The sequence below is a fragment of the Cervus canadensis genome, chromosome 11 (genome assembly GCF_019320065.1).
Source record: "Cervus canadensis isolate Bull #8, Minnesota chromosome 11, ASM1932006v1, whole genome shotgun sequence".
NCBI classification, from domain to species: Eukaryota; Metazoa; Chordata; class Mammalia; order Artiodactyla; family Cervidae; genus Cervus; species Cervus canadensis.
Genome location: NC_057396.1, coordinates 53,959,611 through 53,979,514, shown reverse-complemented (window position 1 = coordinate 53,979,514; position 19,904 = coordinate 53,959,611). Strand labels below are relative to the sequence as shown.

General features: G+C 37.2%; 1 protein-coding gene across 5 annotated transcripts in view; it reads right to left on the bottom strand.

Moving 5' to 3' along the window:
* The window catches only part of METTL15 (methyltransferase like 15), a 201,847-nt gene that overhangs the window by 20,723 nt on the left and 161,220 nt on the right, over nucleotides 1-19,904 (bottom strand). For all 5 annotated transcript variants that reach the window (XM_043481146.1, XM_043481148.1, XM_043481147.1 and 2 more), the window contains one exon: nucleotides 14,666-14,844. In XM_043481146.1, the coding sequence (XP_043337081.1) occupies nucleotides 14,666-14,844 (179 nt within the window). The remainder of the gene's footprint in view (nucleotides 1-14,665; nucleotides 14,845-19,904) is intronic.

The window sequence follows — 19,904 nt, the reverse complement described above, 5'->3', positions numbered from 1 at the left end:
ACATAGATTTTAGTTAAAACATAGATTATAAGTATCTGCTTTTTTCCCCCTACCATATGCAAATTTAATACTGAACTTAGCCCCCGACCCAATCATTTATTTTCTGCCTGCTTTATCCTACCAAATTGTTCCAGGAGCAGTGCTTTGGATAATGTCCAGTGAAGGCTACTGATTTTTAGAAGGATGTATGTTCATTTTGAAAAACAGTACTTCAAGGACTCAAGGTGTGTGTGTGTGCGTGTGTGTGTATGCCATTAGTCTCACTTAGGGGATTTAGCCTAGAAAGGAAACATTCCTTGCTGATCCCAAATCCCTTAAATGTGCATAAAAATATTTACTATACAGCTTCCAATAATAGCCTCCACTAGGAGGTAAGTCAAATATCTAATAATGAATATAGGATTAAATAAACTATGGTATTTCTTATTGATTAGTATATTAGCATAAAAATAAGTAACATAATAAAACATTAAGTGAATAAACTCCAAAATTATATACTTTCAATCATTTCAACTCAAAAAATGTGAGAATAAATAAAAACAAAGAGATAATATGCCAAATTATATATATGTTGTGGTGGTAGAGTAGTATTAAAGGTTTTAAAGTTTTCACTTGAATTTCTTAATGTTGTATGACATAAATGAGGATGCTTTTATAATAGAGAAAATTTTCTTTTTTTTTTTTTGGCCATGTGGGATCTTAGTTCCTTGACCAGGTATCAAACCTGTGCCCCCTGCAATGGAAGCACAGAGTTTTAAATACTGGACAGCCAAGGAAGTCTATATAATAGAGAAAATTTTACGTTATCTCTGTGATCATGAATTTTAATTATTTTTACATGTATTTGTGAAGAAGATTCTATCAACAACTAGAGAAAAGTAAACTCCTCATATTGATTAGTTTTTGTCAAATTCTATCATATACCTAGCACGTGGCTAGGTAGTTTTAAAATATAATTTCTAATCATCACAGTAATCTTATAAGTTAGGAAGTATTATCTTTATCTTAGGATTAGAATGATTATGTAACTTGTGCAATTTCACACATCTAGTAAACAGCAGGGCTAAAATTTGAATCCGAGTTTTTGTGTAATTCCAAAATGAATTTCTTTTTCCATTACTCAGTGATACAACAGAATGAAGAGTTGTGAACCCTGACTAATAACGCAAATATGCAAGGAGTATAGCAAGACAAGCAACCTGGCTTGTTAATTTAAATTCATCATGAAAGTCCATGTTCATCTAAAGAGCACAGGGATGAAGTCAACAACGTAAATATCCTACCTGCTAGATTATCATTCTCAGTTTCAGCTTCTGAGATAGGTACCTGAAGCACATAGGCCTTGAGATTAATGCTTTCTAGCGGACTTTACATAAACGTTAACATTCTTTTTTTTTTTTTTTAAATAAGAAAATGTAGTACCTTCAAATCATTACCATGATGCTGTCTCTAAAACAGTTCACTGAATAATAATAATTAGGCATCAGAGATCTTTACTCAACAATAATAATTTATATTATTTTTAATAATAACCACATTCTCTAATTGGAAGGACTGATGCTGATGCTAAAGCTCCAACACTTTGATGTGAAGAGATGAATTGCTGGAAAAGACCTTGATGCTGGGAAAGATTGAGGGCAGGAGAAGAGGGCAATAGATGATGAGACAGTTGGATGCCATCACCAACTCAATGGACATTAGTTTGAGCAAACTCTGGGAGACAGTGAAGGACAAGGAAGCCTGATGTGCTGCAGCCCATGGGGTGGCAAAGAATTGGACATGACTTAGCGACTGAACAACAACAACAACACTCTTTAAAATCCAAGCCTAGAGCTAATTATGTCAGGGCTAGCTTGTCACCTGGTTAATGAGATTCTGATGCACCTTGAATGAATTGGCAGTCCAGCCCAACTTTAGAGTTCTTTAATGTGATGAAGAAAAGGGGGGCGGTGGGGGGAGGTAAAGTAACAGCAGGAAATAATGTTTTCAACAAAAAAGGGATGCTGCCTCCACTCTTGGTCTTTTCTAACACTGGTTCTCAAGCTTCAGGTTCCTAGCTTGTTGACTGTTACATCTCCGCCTGCTGACATCTTAACCATCCCTTCAAAATGTGAGACAGCTGCTGCATGTGTAGGAAATCTCTACTGGTGAATCCATTATAAACTTTTTTACAGCATTTTTTCTATTCACTCAAATGCATTTCATCACTCAATAACCTGCTCACTCACTCATTTTTATGTGTTCATTCAACAAAAGTAAAAAAACAAGTCTACTAGAGGTCAGTCTTCACTGGGTATTTAAAATACATTGTCTGCTTCAGTTATCTAAGAATTCTGTGAGGTAGTTGCTATCATTTATATTTTCAGATGAAGAAACATCAATTCAGAGAAGGTAATACATGCCCAAATTTAGATGACAGAGTCACTTCAAATCTACCTGATTGAATAGTTCCTGCTTCCTCTAACCCACTCTTTTATCCTTTAACCCAGTTCCCAGAAGATGGATGCTGAAGCTGCTCTGGAAAGTTAGATACGGTTACTCTACATTCAAAGAGCTCATGCAGGTTGTGAGGAAGACAGAGTGTAATGAAGTAAATGCTCATTAGACAAATGAACAGTATATGGGAAGTAAGCAACTTCAGGAGGATAGTAAAAGGAAAAGTTCAGAAAGGATCCAGAATAATGTCTAGTCTTGAAAGAAGTAGACAATTTTTTTTCTTTTTTTGAGGGGAAGGAAAAATGAGGAACAACATATCTTGCAGAGAAAGATCACATACAAAAGGATGAAAGTGAGAAAGCATAAAGTGAGTTTAGGACCATGAATGGTAAGCAATTTGGTGTAGACATGGAGTGCACTGGGGTCAGGGGGCGGGTGGGGAGTGGAGAAGGTGGTGAAGAAATTACTTTAAAAAGATAGGCAGAAGTCAGATCATGAAGAGACTTGTTTTTCATGTTAAGGAGTTTAGGTTCTGTCCTACAGATAATAGGGAACCTGCTAAGGATTTTAAGGAGAGGTGTGATAGTAGGAGATTTGTATTTTATAAATATAATTCTGGTAGAGGTTGGGATGGTAGGGACTGGAGACACAGAAGGTATAGATTCAAGTTAGAAGACTAGGGTGAATATTCCGGCAAAGATAATAAAGGTGTATAATAAAGCAGCAACAGTGGAAATTGGGGTGGAAAGGAACATAAGGATTTAAGGAGGCAGAATTTAAAAGTTTTAGTGATATAGCATTTCTCTCCAAATTAAGGTTGATTTGAAGGTTCTGATTTGGGCTTTTGAGTAAATGTGATTAGGTGGATTAGAAACAGAAACAGGCATGGTCAGTGGTACTAAGCAAGATGAGATTGGGAATGCTGAACTTTATATATGCTTGTGGAGTAAATAGTTGATATGTTCAGAAAGTAGTGACAAATACAGGTCTAGAGTTCAGAAGAGATTTAAAGAGACTGCACATGGGCATATGGATGATGTCAGATCTGTAGAACTGGATAGAAATGTCCAGCATTACACGTACAGTGAGAAAAGAATCAAGGATTGAACTCCCAGCAAACAACAGCATTTAAGGCACAAGGAAAGGAAGAAAAATTAGTACTGAAAGACTCATTTAGAATTATTTGCTCAGATGTTAATATCCCACAGGGCTTCCCTGATGGCTCAGATGGTAAAGAATCTGGCTGCAATGAGGAAGACCTGGGTTCGATCCCTGGGTTGGGAAGATCCCCTGGAGAAAGGAATGGTTACCCACTCCAGTATTCTTGCCTGGAGAATTCCATGGACAGAGGAGCCTGGCAGGCTGCAGTCTGTGGGATCGCAAAGAGTTGGACACAACTGAGAGACTTTCCCTTCAGTTCATATCTTTTAAAAAATTACCAAAAGAAAAGGGAAATCATTGAAAGGAAAGAATAAAAAAATACTAGAATTAAAAAAGCAGTGCTTATCCTGGTCTACTCACATTGTAAAGTTTAAGCAGCAAAGGTTAGTCAACCAATAGAGTGGTATAGCTAACAGATACACTAAACTGATGCTTGCAATTATCGAGATTATGCTATAAAATGTCACAAAGAAATAGGGCAACGAGAATTAAACTTACTAATAGAACACAAATTGTGATATGAAACATGAGACTAAAAACAAACAAACAAACAAACAGAAAAACTGGGACTGAGTGAAGCAACACCCCAGAGAGGAGAAGAGAAAATACCAGTGATAGAGTAGGATACAGCAGGGCCTCAGTGCTTTTGTTTATTGCTTAGTTTCTTTGTCTTGAGAATGCTTCTCCTAGAATTGTCACTTGGCTGCTTATTCTTTTAGATTTGTGTAAAGGCTACTTCTTCAGGGAAGCCTTCCTAAAACCCCTAACCAAGCTAGGGCCCCCTACTATACTCTCTGTAAGCCTTGTGTGTGCTAAGCTGCTTCAGTCATATCTGACTCTTCGCGACCCTATGGACTTGAGTCTTCTTGGCTCCTCTGCCATGGAATTCTCCAGGCAAGAATCCTGGAGTGGGTTGCCATGCCATCCTCCAGGGGATCTTCCCGACTCAGGGACTGAGCCTGCGACTCTTAAGTCTCCTGCATTGGCAGACAGGTTCTTTACCACTAGCACCAACTGCAAACTTTGTACAATTATACTAAACCATGTAGGTTAATACTAAGCCCTATGTGCTTTCTTTATAACACTTACACAATTTATAATCATCTATTTATTTGAATGATTATTTGCTTAATACCTGTTTCTGTCTCTGAGGCCTAGAAAGATTAAACAACTTGGCAAAGCTACACAACTGTTAAATTGCAAAACCCAGGCTTGAATGTAGTTCTGTCTGATTCGAAAGCCTATATTCTCCAGTCACACCATATTGTTATGAGGAAGTTAAAAGATGAACAAGCTGCTATAGTAGTTTAAATCAAAGCCAAGCTGGGAGATCAAGGATGGAATCATGAAAAATATAAAGTATCATTTAAGTTGGGCTTTAATGGTGGACAGGTTTTCAACCAGTGGATATGGAAGGAGAACTTTTTATTTTTTGGAGAAAGAAACCATGTTTGGAGGAAAAAGGACAGAACATTTAGGCAGGAATACGGAGGATGATGAGAGGTGTGTAAAAAGAATGTTCTGGACCACAGAATGGACCCAAATATATCAAGTTTGGGAGTCTGAGATTAAACATGTAAGCAAAGGACCGCCACTGAAAGCTTTTGAACAAGTAAATGACATGATTAGTAAAGCCGTGATGTCTAAGGGGGTTGACTGGATGTTAAAGAATGGTACAAAGTCCACTCAAATGAACTTAAGATAAAAAAAACAATTATTAAAAGGAAATGTATGAATCACAGGGGCTTCCCTGCCTGCAATGCGGGAGACCGGGGTTCAATCCCTGGGTTGGGAAGATCCCTTGGGGAAGGAAATGGCAACCCATTCCAGTACTCTTGCCTAGACATTTCCATGGACTGAGGAGCCTGGTAAGCTACAGTCTATGGGGTCGCAAAGAGTCGGACACGACAGAGTGACTTCATACTCACTCACTCACACTCATGAATCATAGGAAGTTAATTGTAGGGAATAGCAGTAGACCTTAAGAAACTGAAAAGCTAACAGAAAAGCACTCTTTCCACACGTTTGCACGTGCATTTGTGTGTGTCTATCTCTGAACATCTCCATTTTCTGGGTGTCTATTATTTCTGCAAACTAATTTCCTTCACTCCGTTCTTGATTCCCAATTCTCCTAACGACGGCTTTCAACTTGTTCTTGATTGAAAGAGAGGCAAATCTGGCCCTAATTCTTCATTCCCAATACCATATAATTATAGATTCTGGTCTTCATGGTTCAAAATTTGGAGACGTATCTAATTTACATGACTCTTTATAATCAGTTGCTTCAAGGGTAACCTGATATAATGAACATGGCTACATAGGTTTTACCCTTTCGTTGTCAGGTATTGGGAGTTGGTAGGGACCTATGCAATTGCAAGGAAAGAGGACGTAGGCTGGATGGACACTCCAAAATATGTGTAAGATGGATTTGAGTGACGAAAATGAATGCTGGTAGATCTTTAAGGAGGTTATTGTAATAATCTAAATAAGGGATAAACAGTGGTCCTGATAGGTATGGAAAAGGAGAGGAGTCAATCATCAGTGAGAATCAGGGCAGCACTTAAAAACTGATCAAACTGGGGGGGAGTCATTTAGAAATAATTCAAAGGTATTTCTGAAGTTTCCACACTGTGGGCTAGGAAAATGCCTGTTATAGTTTCATAAAACATTAGGGATTATGGGGGAGGTCTAATACACCCACCTTTTGTAAGAAAATAAAACTGAGACCAGAGTGAAAAATGACTTGTTTTGAATAGCTGTCAATTGGTGACAGAGTAAGGAATTAAGAATCAGGGAAATGAGACTTGGGCAGTAGGTGGTAATAAAAATTGGACCTTGGTGGGGTGGGGTGGTATTCCAAGATTCCCAAGGAAATGGATAAGAACAATATTCCATGTGAAGAGTTAAAGATGCAAATGAAAGATACCTGTGTTAGTGAAGGAACGATGAAAGAGTAAGAAAATTGGATCCAGAATGATAAAAGATGAAGTAGAAGCTGGTCAGGACTAGGGAAGGCTAGCCACAGTTAGCTAGGTAGAGAACTTGAAAGAAATCAAATTAGCCAGGAACCAAGAACAGTCTGGCTCAGTAGGTAAAGAATCCACCTGCAATGCAGGAGACTGCCTGCAATGGACTGGGAAGATCCCATGGAGAAGAAAATGGCAACCCACTCCAGTATTCTTGCCTAGGAAATCCCATAGACAGATGGGATTTAGCCTGCCTATATACAGCCTGCCTGGCTGGCTATAGTCAATGGATCACAAGAGTTGGACATGACTTAGACATGACTTAATTTTCACTTGCAAAAGTATACAGAGTATAAAACAGTAAGAAATGGAGTAATGATGTACAAGGACGCATTTCCCTTCTCTTATTCCATAGAAGCAGTCTGAAATTCTGCCATAATCAGGAAAACCATGAGGACTTGGTTATTCTAAATTAAGAATCTGACTTAATTCAAGGTTACATTTAGGATAGAAGATCAGAAGATAATGAAGAAGTCCAGGGATTGTAAGTGTGCTGGGTCCTGGCACAGGACCATGAGTTGCCTGTTTTCTACTCTTCACAGCCCCCTGAAATCTTACCTGCTTCATTTTATTTGTTCATTAATTTTTTTTTTCATTTCTGCAATTAATAAGTTTCTACTGTGTGACAGGGTCTTTTCTATAAATAGCCATCATTCTCCCTCTAAAAGGTTCAATTCAAAGGTCTCTTTGTCTATAACTTCTACCCAAACCCTCTCCTCAATAACTTAGACCTTCTCAGCACATTAAAATCAGTTGCTCCCTTCTCTGTATTTCCATACCTTTTTGTTTTTGATTCTGTTATCCATATCATTTATTATAGGGTGACAGAGTAAGTTGCTTATATGACTATTTCCTATATGAGTATATGAGATCCTGGAAGATTGAGCTATCAGTGTTCACTGAAAATTCACGCTGTGCCCTATCATAAGAAAAGAATTTAGAGTAGTGTCATATATAGGAGCACAGGGTCTAGAGTGAGATTGTCGGTGTGCCTGTGCTCGGCCACATCTGACTCTTAGTGACCCCATGGACTGCCCACCAGGCTCCTCTCTCCATGGGATGTTTTAGGCAAGAATACTGGAGTGGTTTGCCATTTCTTCCTCCAGAGGATCTTCCCAACCCAGGGATCGAACCCACGTCTCCTTACATCTCCTGCATTGGCAGATGGGTTCTTTACTGCTAGAGCCAGCTGGGAAGCCCCCAGAGAGAGACTATTAGCTTTCAATTCCAGCTCCACTTGACAAGAAACAAGTTATCTAGTCTCTTTGTGCTTTAGTTCTTCATCTGTAAAATGGGGATAAAAATATTACTTGCCTTATGGGTAGTCATGAGGACTGAGTTAATAACTGAAAATAATTTAGGACAGTGTCTAGTATTAGTTTAAAAAGTGTTAGCTAGCATTATTATTATTACTAAATTAGGATTAGGCCACAGTCACTTGGGAATAGCATTTCCTACGTCCTATTTGGTACTTCAAACTGAGCATAACCAGATTTTTTAGAAGGAAGATTTTCAGGTTTTCCTTTCCTTTTTTTTCCCCCACATTTCATTTCATTCTCTTCTGAGTTGAACTTCTCGTACAGAATGTCTCTGGGAAAGATTACTTATTAAAATAAGAAATAAGTTTACTTATGAAATGTCATTTGATAATTTAGTTGGCATGAAGTTACCATACCAATACACACAGTGTATAACAGATTGAACTCCAGAAATTTAAAATGACAGAAGAATAAGTGCATTATCATAGGCAGTAGCAAAGACAGCTATGACTCACTGGCAAACCATCCAAATTCGACTATAGATTTGACCATACCATTTTTAACTAGCATCATAATTGAACTCTTGGACATTTTCATTTATTTCTTATTATGGCAACATTACTAAAAAGGAGTGCTTTTTGGGAAAGAAGGAGGAAGCAACATGTAGGCTATTAAAACAACAAAGGAATGGCAAACCAGTCTGATTAGTTTCATCAGGAAACAGTTTATGTTCCACTAAAATTTGATGGCAATGATTTTCTTAATGAATGCTTTATTTATGTTTTACTTTTAAAATTTCTCTCTGAATTAACAAAATTTTGCTGGAAAAATGTAATGATTTCAAAGGCAAGTTGAGGCCTAAGCCACCAATGCTACTGTGGAAAGATACACCTTACATGTACCAATGGAGAAAAGAATGACTATTCTTTATAAAACTCATGTACCCTCTCATGTAACCTCTAAAGAAAAAACAGCTTTGAATCACACTATTTGCCCGTGGACAGGAATTCCAGGGTAGAAGACCACACTCAGGGATCTAACTAGTGCACTATTTGCTCTCTGGATCATCCAAGTACTGGACAAAGAGAATAAAATGCGTAAAGTGTATTTACAATTCAAAATTCACAGTGAAGTGAAGTTGTTCAGTCACGTCCAACTCTTTGTGACCCAATGGACTGTAGCCTACAAAGCTCCTCTGTTCATGGAATTATCCAGGCAAGAGTACTGGAGTGGGTTGCCATTTCCTTCTCCAGGGGTCTTCCCAACCCAGGGATCGAACCCATGTCTCCCACATTGCAGAAAGACACTTTACCATCTGAGCCACAGAGAACTTTCACAGAGAACTTTCCAAATATGATCTCCTTTATTGGTCATATTAGGAATTAGCTATCCCTCTATTCCAGATGAGAAAATAAGTTTCAGACAAGATAAGTGACTTATTTAAGTTCACAAATCTAATAAACCGCAGAAGCAGAAATAGAATTTGAGGAATTTTGATGCCATGTCCTAGGGAGTCTCACCTATCCCTAATGATGCTTTAACTGATATTGAGGACTTTGATGCTTAGGTTCACTGCTCTTCAACATGAAGGGCAGAGTACAACTGATTCTCAGTAATAGCTAACAATTTATAATTGTTTTTCCTGAATTTTTATTTTACTTTGGCTGAGAATGTACACATCTTTTTATTGACTTATTTGTTCAACAAGCAATCATTAAGCTCTGGCCATGTACCCAGTACATGAGTCAGAATAAAGGTTACATCAAAATGTTAACCAGGGAATAATCTCTATAAGTTTAATCAACAAGGATTAGACATATCTAAGAAGCTTCTTCCCACCCGCCTTTTCCCACTGAAAAATTGATAGTATAAGCCTTCTGTCAATGTTTGATAATCAATGATTAATTATATATTTTGTGAATTTGAATTCAAATCCCAAAGACCTGAAAAGTGATCAGCATATTTCTCTGATTTTTGCATGAGCTTGGAAACTCCAAGTGAACTTCAATATTCATTTAAGTAAAATATGATTAACAGGATTAACATTTGCTAAACAAAAATAAAGATAATGATCATCATAAATATTATTCACTTCCATTTCAAGATGAGAAAGATGCAGCCTAGAACTGTTCAAGTTTACACAGAAAGCAAGTTGTAGAACCAGGACTTGAACTAAGATCTTTACATTAAGCTAAATTTAATAGTTAAGATTAAATGGTCATTTTTTCCCCCTTTGATGTATCCAGAGAATTGAAAGAGAAATGCAATAAAGAATAGCTCTGTATGAAATATGAGCAGTTTACTGAGGAAAATTATCAGACTTTTTTTTTATTCAGAGATATCCAGAGCCAAAACCATTTTAAAGCCTACACAAATCGAATATACATTAATTCTGCAAAATCTAGGCCATGGCCATTTTGTCAAAATTAAATGCATAAATCTTTTTCCTGAAGAGCTTGAGTAATTTTATATGTACCATTTCTCATCTTTAAAGATTCTTAATTAGTAAAAATATTGCACGAGTATTTTTTTTTCTCTGAGTATCCCAAAATTATAAGGGAGGGTGATGTGTATTTTCTAATTTACCTGAGTACTTTAGTATTAATGTTAGACCATTTTGGTATGGGAGATTCACTGTTTCCATTTCAACATATAATGCACATAAAATTTTTTAAGATATGTTGAATTCTACATTCAAACTAACCCCAAAAATCTGTGTGTATTTTGCATATATGACACTTCTCAAATTAGAGCAACCACATTTCAAGAGCTCAACAGGCATATGTGGCTAGTGGCAACTATATTAGAGAGTATAAGTCTAGGGGAAAAGATAAATAGTAAGCAAGAGACAAGAACAGCACAAATGCTATGACAAGCTAGCAGTGCTATGGGAGCAAAAAGGAGAGAATCTCAACTAATTTGTGTAGGACTGGGAAAAAACTCCTAAAGGAAGTGACATTTCAACTAAGCTCAAAAGGAAGAGCTGACATTAGCCACAGGAAAGGGTAGGTGTAGGGAACTTTAGTGGAGGGAACAACTGTATACGTGTTATTTATATGAAAATTCCTGGCTATGAGTTTTAAATAGTGTGTATAATGAGTGAAGTCCTCCAGGTTGTTTTTGGAATTATCTTACAAATTACTGACTTGGTAATTTACAAAGTAATTCATGGTCGTTGTAAGTGTTCTGTTCCAACTGAAAGCCCCAAATCTGTCTTCTGGAATGCCCATGATTGGGAAAATACTTGAACTGCAGTTATTTGTACTACCAATGGCACTAGGCTTAAGGTTTTATAAATACAGCTTAATCACTTGAATTATTATATAATTCCGCTAAGTATATTGTGACTAGAAGAGTGGTGGTCTTTCTTGTTGTGATAGATTATTAGTTTATTGAAAGCAAAGGAAGCAATTTAAATTTTCGACTATATATGGGTTTTACTATGTGTCAGGAACACTGGCATATTTCCCAAAGTGCTTGATAATATTGAACATATTCAGCATGAATTTATGAAGAACCAGAAAAGACATTCAAATATAATCCTGCATATTACAGCCTGATAAAATACAGGTTTGTTAAATAAAGATATTGCTTAGGAACTGTACCAGGTTGAACAGTGTCCCCCAGAGTTCATGTCCACCAGAACCTTGTGAATGTGACTTTATTTGGAAATAAGAACTTTGCAGAGACAATCAAGTTAAGATGAGTGTGTACTGGGTTCGGGTAGGCCCTGTATCAAACATGACTCATATCCTTATAATAAAGGAAATCTGGACACAAAGACAGATGCACAAGAACACCATGTGATGATGGTGTGGCCTGTAGACTTAGTGATGGCTCTACAAGCCAGGGATCACTGTTGGCAACTCCCAGAAACTAGGAATAGTCACGGAAACATTCTTCCCCAGAGCCCTGCTGCTACTTTGGTTGTGGACGTCTGCCTCCCAGAACTGTAAAAGCGTAACTTCCTGTAGTTTTAGGCCATGCGGTGTGTGGCGCTTTGTTACAGCAGCGCTACGAAACCGATACAGGGAACTCCCCGGCTCTCCATTGCTTCCTCGATCTCCTTCATGAAGCAGCTCTCTTAAGAGACTTCTGTTTAAAGGACTTGACAGATGAATCCCTTTCTCTACTAAACAAATTGCATTCTACTCTCCAGTGTTCCATACAGCCCTGCTCCCACCAAAGGAACCACAGAACTGTTTGCTTACAGCCCAGGGCACTTACTATTGTCAATACATAATTTAATGAAACATCACATGAATGGGTGAAATATGAATGCAAAAGGCAACACAGCTGCTGTTTCCATGAATATTAAGTTAGAGACTTTGGAAAACTTTTCTCTTATAAAGGTAAGTCACATACAAATGCAATCAAATTAGATGTGGTGAGGTAATTATTAAGACAAAAATAATGAAAATCAAGAAAATATGCTCATTCAGATTGCTTGGCAGTATCTTTAAATTCTTATTTCATTTTAATAAAAGCAAAATTAGAGCTTATAGAACATATGCCACAGGTGTGGTTTATGTAAGAATATAGAATATATGCACAGGTGTGGTTATGTAACATATATATATATATATATATATATATATTCTATAATTCTCCACTTGAATCAACTTTTTCTATGAGCCACACAATCATAACTTCAGACTATAATAAATAAGAGTGTTACAACTATCAGTACAAGTTTCTAATACCATGTTTTTATTCTATCACTTATTAGGCTGTAAGTTTCATGAACATAGAGGCTATCTGATTTGCTTCTCATTCTACCTTTAGTATTTAGTAAAATGCCTGGAATATAGCAGCCTCTCCCAAAATATTTTTTGAATAAATAAGCACAAAATGGAAACTATTTTTTTCTGTTTTTCCCTTCTCCAAAGAATTATATCATCATCAATAAAGTTGTATTGTATGGGCTGATATAAGCCATAAAAATGGATTATAAGGAACTCAAGTTTTCAATGGCATTTACTAAAATGGGGATTTACCTACACATACATGAAAATTCTCATGTTTATATCATTTGTCATAGCCAAAACATGCTTTTCACAACATGATTTTTCTGAAAATACTTAAATTGTTCCTATTCTACAACTTCATATAATTTCTAATGAATACCATACTGTTATTTCCCCAAGTTCATAGATTAGAGTTCTGACACAGAAAAGCTAGCTTAATTTCTTAAAGGCAGAGTCTCAATGATGCCTCAAATTCATGACCTTTCAAATTCGAGATCTGATGTTGTCACTGATTAAGTTGTACCATTGAGGATACTGCTCACCATCCCTTGACTTGGTTTCTTCAATTATCAGATGAGGTTCTTTGACTAGATGATCTCTAGGATGCCCTCTAACCCTGAGTCCTCACTTTTCAGCACCGATAGTTCTGGATTTTCTTAATAATAAAAGATAATGTGACTTCTCACTGCTCTCCTTTCCAAAATGGAAGACAGAGAACACAGCTAGTTAATGACAGAAAGGATAAGGTAGAGATAGATGTGTTAGTGCGTATGGAGTAGAAAGAAGGGAAGGGACAGAAGACAGGGTGAATGTCACGTCAATCTGCTGGTAAAAATGCTTTGGGGGAGAAAATCATGGAATATTTTATGTCCACATAACCCACAAGATTTTACTATTACTTGCTGCAGGAATTTCAGTGGTTAAGCGGGAAGAGCCTTGAGGTATATGGCAAAAAATGAAAGACTTGGTCCACTCTTTGTATTTTATGATTAGTAGCTAAGTAGAACATAGTCTTATTAACTAATGTTACAGAGCAATGGTTATAGGATCTCTAAACCTTGATCTTAGTGAATTTATATTGTTTTATTCCTTAAACTATGGATAATATTAAGATAGAGGCAACTAAAACTAGGTTCTTTTTACAAGCTACCCAAGTATTCCTTTTTTCTCCTTCTTTAGCTACTTAAAGTAACTTACTCAGAACTTTTGAAAAAAATCTTATTACCTTTGGTAAATAAAAATGATGTAGGATTTCAGATGGTCCAACAAGATGAAGAAATTACCACTGGGATTCTGTTAAATAACTGCAGGAGTTGTATTTTTGCCTTGGAAAACTTTCATCATGGAACACAGCTGTGAAACAACTTTGGCTTCAAACAGAAAGGCTGTAATAAAGCGCCTCCTAGCTAGACTTAAGTTCAAGAGGTTTATAGTGGCAAAGAGCAGAAAAGATGAAATGTTTCAATAAGCCCCTCAGGCTGATTTAGTTAGCATTCACAAAGTGGAATAACCTATACATCACATACTCTTTGTTAGCTGGTTGTTTAGAATAGATGTATGAGTCACTGGATTTTATTTTAGCAGTTGGGCAATGCAATTCTCCTTTTGCCCAAAATATTAAAATGCAGAAATGTAAAACTAAGAGAGGTAATGTCAGATCTTATACAGGATGCTTATCAACCACTGTGAAGGATCGAGAAATTCTTCTGCTCCTGTCATTCCACATTTCGCCTTGGTAGGCACAAATGATAAACCACCTCATGCAAAAGACAAAAAATTCTATTATTAAACTAATCAGCAAACTACAGAATATTTTAAAAAATTGTTTGTGGGAGAGAGGTGTTGGAGGGGGGAGGCTTGCAAAACCAAAGAAAGCTGGCATAAGAGAAGATAGGCAAGATTCCACGCTGCATGATTTCAAGTACAAATAAATCCCTCTGGGACTTCAGGGGATTTATACATACACACACATACACACATATATGTATATATATTTTTTCTTCTCTCAGACACTGTTTAGAATTAATGAGGGTACCTGCAACAATGCTGGCAAGCTGCTGGGTTCTGGTGATGGGGTAGAGGCTGCGTGCCTGAACAATTGCTGAAGCAATTTTCTTGGCATGCTTCTCTTCTCCGTATGTTCTCAGGATGGATGCAAGTGCCTGTTGATCTAACGCATTCACAACATCAGCTGCAGTGGGCCTATCAGGGTACCTACGCACAAGAAGGGTCAATTAGTTCACTGATGTCAGTTGTCATTGATAAGAGGTAAAACTTCATAGAACTGAGATCAAGTCAGGCATACACACATAGTCTAAGAGGGCTTCTGAAGCGTTTAAAGTCACAGACTGAAATCTTACACAAATGAAACAGATTTTTCATTTCAAATACCCATGATTATGGAAGTCGGACTGTGTGTGACATTCAACAAGGTCCAGGGCAGCAGAAAGTTAAAATACTTTATTAGCCTTTGGTTCAGATAGAAGTTATTATTGCTTATGACGATTTCTCCTAAACTAAAATAATGGAAAATATTTCAGATTTAGTTTGTTCAAATTTAAATTACTGTTTGAATTTATTTTTTTAAGTATAGAAGACACAAGGCTTACTGACTGATATTTAAATGAGTCTGTATCTCAGGAACTCAACTAAATCTAAGGATGTAAAGTAACCTACTACTTATAAGAGGGTACAAATTAAATTCAGAAAGTCTAAATAAGAAGATGCTGCTGGTCAGTTTCCCTCACAAAAACTAGAACAACCTTAACAGTAATAACATATATTACTTCAAACTGTTTACAATACTGGCGTACACACTCATGACAAAAGTCACCATGGGGTAAAACCTGATAGTTAAACAACACTGAACAGGCCTAGATGGTAATTTCAGGTGGAGGAGATGAAGCAATTTGACCTCTGGTCAAATAAGAATAAATTATAGTAACAGGAAAAAACATTCACTTTGTCAACTCATTCCAATTTACTTTACTTTAGGGAAGTGGGTCAAGGAATGATAAGTGTGAGCTGAGATCTTAATTATTAGACAGACAGCTTTGCTAACAGTACAGTTCTTGCTCCTGTAGTTACTGTGTTGGACTGATTGTTGGTATCATACTGCAATGACTTTAAGTAATGAAGATATGGTAGCTTTAAGACCTGACTGTCAATCAGAGTGGGGTTGCCAACAAACATCTGAATCCATAAATATGACACTGCAAAAAACAAACAAAAACACCAAAACAACACTGAGCCTTGCTAACACGTCTAGTGTCTCTAGGAAAAACATTTTATTGCTGTCTTTGGCTTTTCCCCTATATCGCCATGACCGCCATATCTCTCTTTCTCTCCTTCTCTCTGCGTGCATGTGTGCAACCTTATTTTCCAGATCCTATTATTCTTTTTTTCTGACTGCCATGGTACCCCCAGATCAATGAACATCCTATAACGTGGCCTATTTCCATCCAACACGCTTTGCTCCTTCAATAATGGCTTTAAGGATAAAGATTTAGTCTGTAGAGTCAGATCAACCTTGATTAGAATCACAACTGTGCTACTGACATTGTGTATTTGAACCTACTGGAGCCTCAATTCCAACCTGTAAAATGAAAGTAACAATGCTTACCCCACAGAATTGTTGAGAGAACTAAGGGTTCATGCACTTACAAAATAGACAGCATGGTGCCTGGCACAGAGAAACTCAATGAATGTCACTGTCCTTTAGAGATTTTCTATTCCTAGATTTTCCAAATGTCATTCTTGGCCCAACCAAAAAATTCCTGTTAGATTTTTACCTAGCTGTTAATTCAACTGCCCAAACCACCAAGCGTCAGAATGAACCTTCTTAGTGATGATAAATTTAGACTCATAGCGTATTTCCAGTTCTACCATAGAATATATGTCCAGTTCTACCAGGAGAATCCTACGATTAGTATGGATGCACCTAGCCGTTTTTTTTTTTTTTTTTTTTAACCTTCTACTGTTGAGTAAGAAAATTAAAAGAGCATTTTGCTCAAATATAGTTTAGTGGATAATAGGTATGATTTTATTTTACTGTCATGTTAACACTGAATAGCGGTGTAGAAGTTTCCATAGGGCAAATGAGGCAAAAGGGACAATATTCTGCAAAACCGACAGGCTGCTAGGAGGTTTCAGACGTTGTTGTTGTGTTGTGTAGTCTCTGTGTCCAACTCTTTTGCAACCCTAAGGACTGTAGCCCACCAGGCTCCTCTGTCCATGTAATTTCCTAGCAAGAATAGTGGAGTGGGTTGCCATTTCTCCCAGGGGATCTTGCCAACTCAAGGATCAAACTGAAAGATTGTTGCTATGAGCCATGAGCGATGCCAGGATTCTTGGCCTCTGGAGGAGAAGAATTCGATCAGGGGCCAATGAAGAGGCTTGATCGCTCAGAGCTTTTGTGTAATAAAGTTTTACTTAAGTATAAAAGACACAGAGAAAGCTTCTGACATACATATCAGAAGGGAGCAGAAAGAGTGCCCCGTTCCTAGTTTATAGCAAGAAGTGATATACCTATTAGTAAGCTGCAAATTAGAGAAAGGAAATGCCTCAAAAGTGAGAGTGGCACCAGACCCCTCACCCACAACATGCATTCTGAGATAGCCCTGGCACCAGGTGAGTCATCCTGGGCCATGAAACAACTGACATGAATCTTGAAGAAAGGCAGATTTCCAAGCAAATACATAGTTCGTTAACATAGCTTAAGAAAAATATTTCCGTAAGAAAAATGCATTGGTTACCTCAAGGTTTGAGAAAAGTTAAGTTCAGGTGGAACCAGGTAGTGGCAACAAGAATTTTAAAAGAAACCTTTTAATTTTGTATAGAGAAAGGGGAAAAACGCCTGACACTTGTAGTTTGTTTCCTCCTGCTGCTTAAGAGAGCGAGAAAGAAAACGTGGAGTCTATGACACTTGCAGTCTATTTCCTCCACTTGGGGACCCCTAGCCATCCTGCCTGTAACCCTCTCAAAACCTGCATCTTCTGCATTGCAGGTGGATCCTTTACTGCTGAGAATAGGCATTCAAATAGTTAGAGAAGCTAAGATACAAAATCTTTCCTTCCAAATTGAAAGTTATGAGATCTTGTCATTCCTCCAGAGATCACCCGCTTACAAATTACTACACTTAGGAGAATGTAAGTAGCAGTCTATTCATTACCTTCTAGTGAAGAATGCAACTGACAGCAGAGCTAGACCTAGATACAAGTCCTTGTAGCTGGGAACTTCTTTCTTCTACATAAGAACTTATTATAATCTGAAAGCTATTGCTGAACTTGGGATAGTACAGAATAAACTATGCTATAACATTCCACTGTTAAATAGCAACAGGTTAGGAAAGCCTCTTGTATCCATCTTCAGCACAGGGAAATACCAGCTTCGCTTTCAGGATTTGACTGGCCAGATTTATTGACTTGGACTCCCTCTTCCCATAATACCACTTAGATTAGCATTAAACATATTTTCATCTCTAACTTTCCTTTTTCTATCAAGTCATGTGAACCAATTTCTCCTTTCTGAATGCCATGTAATTCCTTCAGATCTGTTAACATATCTGATTAGCCTATGCTATCTACCTGGAAGCCATCCTGCTTTTCAAGATATATTTGCTCAATACTATTCTCACCTATTGAAGAAGGCAATGGCACCCCACTCCAGTACTCTTGCCTGGAAAATCCGATGGACGGAGGAGCCTGGTAGGCTGCAGTTCATGGACTTGGACACAACTGAATGGCTTCACTTTCACTTTTCACTTTCATGCATTGGAGAAGGAAATGGCAACCCACTCCAGTGTTCTTGCCTGGAGAATCCCAGGGATGGGGTAGCCTGCTGGGCTGCCGCCTATGGGGTCGCACAGAGTCGGACACGACTGAAGTGACTTAGCATTCTCATCTGTTACATACTGACTTAGAGTTTAATTCTCAAGGGCTTATTTTCATGTTCTTAGGGGAGAGCCTCAGAAACTCTCAATTCACAGACTACAGCTGGATGATGATTTTACATTAACAATATGGGGATTTACTACTACTAACTCAAAGCTTTGTTCATTGTATTTTATTTATTTATTTTTCTTAGCAAGACACAGGAACAGCAGAAATTTGCTTGATATTTTATTACCTCTGCCCAACAACCTCAATCTCCAAACATGAGAAGATATTTGACCTTTACTATTAGTCACTGGTCTTTAAAGGATTTTTTATTATTTTCTTTTATGATCACATTCTTCATTCCATGAATGCCAATTTGTGAAAAAGAAGGTATAAGGTGCAGAACAAAAAGGTTCCAACAAGTATAGGTCACACTCTAAGTTAGCAAGTCATAGCAAAACATGGGCAACAGTCTATGTAGTCTATGTGTGAACAATTTCCAGGAGATGAAGAAGTCTGTGGGGGGAAAAGTCAAAGTCAACTCAATATTACATTGTTGACTTAAATTGGACATTAAACTTCTCATATATAGGTCCTTCTGACAGACTGGAAGAAATGTTGAAAAATCTATTTGTTTCAGTACAAATGTTTGTGCAGGTCTAGGACTGAAGATTAGTAACTGAATAGCTTACAAATTTAGATATGAGAAAGTCCAATGTTCTTTTTAGAAAGTAAGCTTCTCAAATATATGGACCATGATACATAATTTGGTGGAGGAGTTGCATAAAATGAGAAAAAAAAAAATGTTTAAGCCTTGTTGTGTAGATACAGGCTATTCAGTTCCTGGGCCAGAGTTGGGCACAGAGACAAGTGCTAATCTAAGCTTTTAAAATTATTTAGATTTAAAAGAAGTTATCCTATACTTTCCTAGAGGTTATTTAGTATATATTACCTATTTAAATGACGGAAGACAAATGTAATTCCAAGGTGGTGAGGAATGAAGAAGAAATGGAAAGCTGTCTTACACATAGCACTATGTCTGATTCAGTACCATGAATTTTAGATTCTCTGGAGAAGGTTGAATCTTTGTGACAATACAAGAAACAGCACAGAACACACAGTCGCTGACCTCTGGAATCTTGCCTTTTATGCAGTAGTCAAAAGAATATGGATTAAGTATAGTCCCTTTTACTTTTCACAAAAGGCATAGTTGGGTCTGCACCAAAATGCAACCATTGTTTCTGTATCAGATTTATCAATATTAGAAGCCTAAAAGACCATATTGTATCTGTAAAAAGGAAAATCAATACAAAAGTTATCCTCTGCACTATTTTGTATAAAGACAGCAATGATTTTTCTTTTAGAATCCAAAATCTAGTGAAAGACTAAAGTCTATAA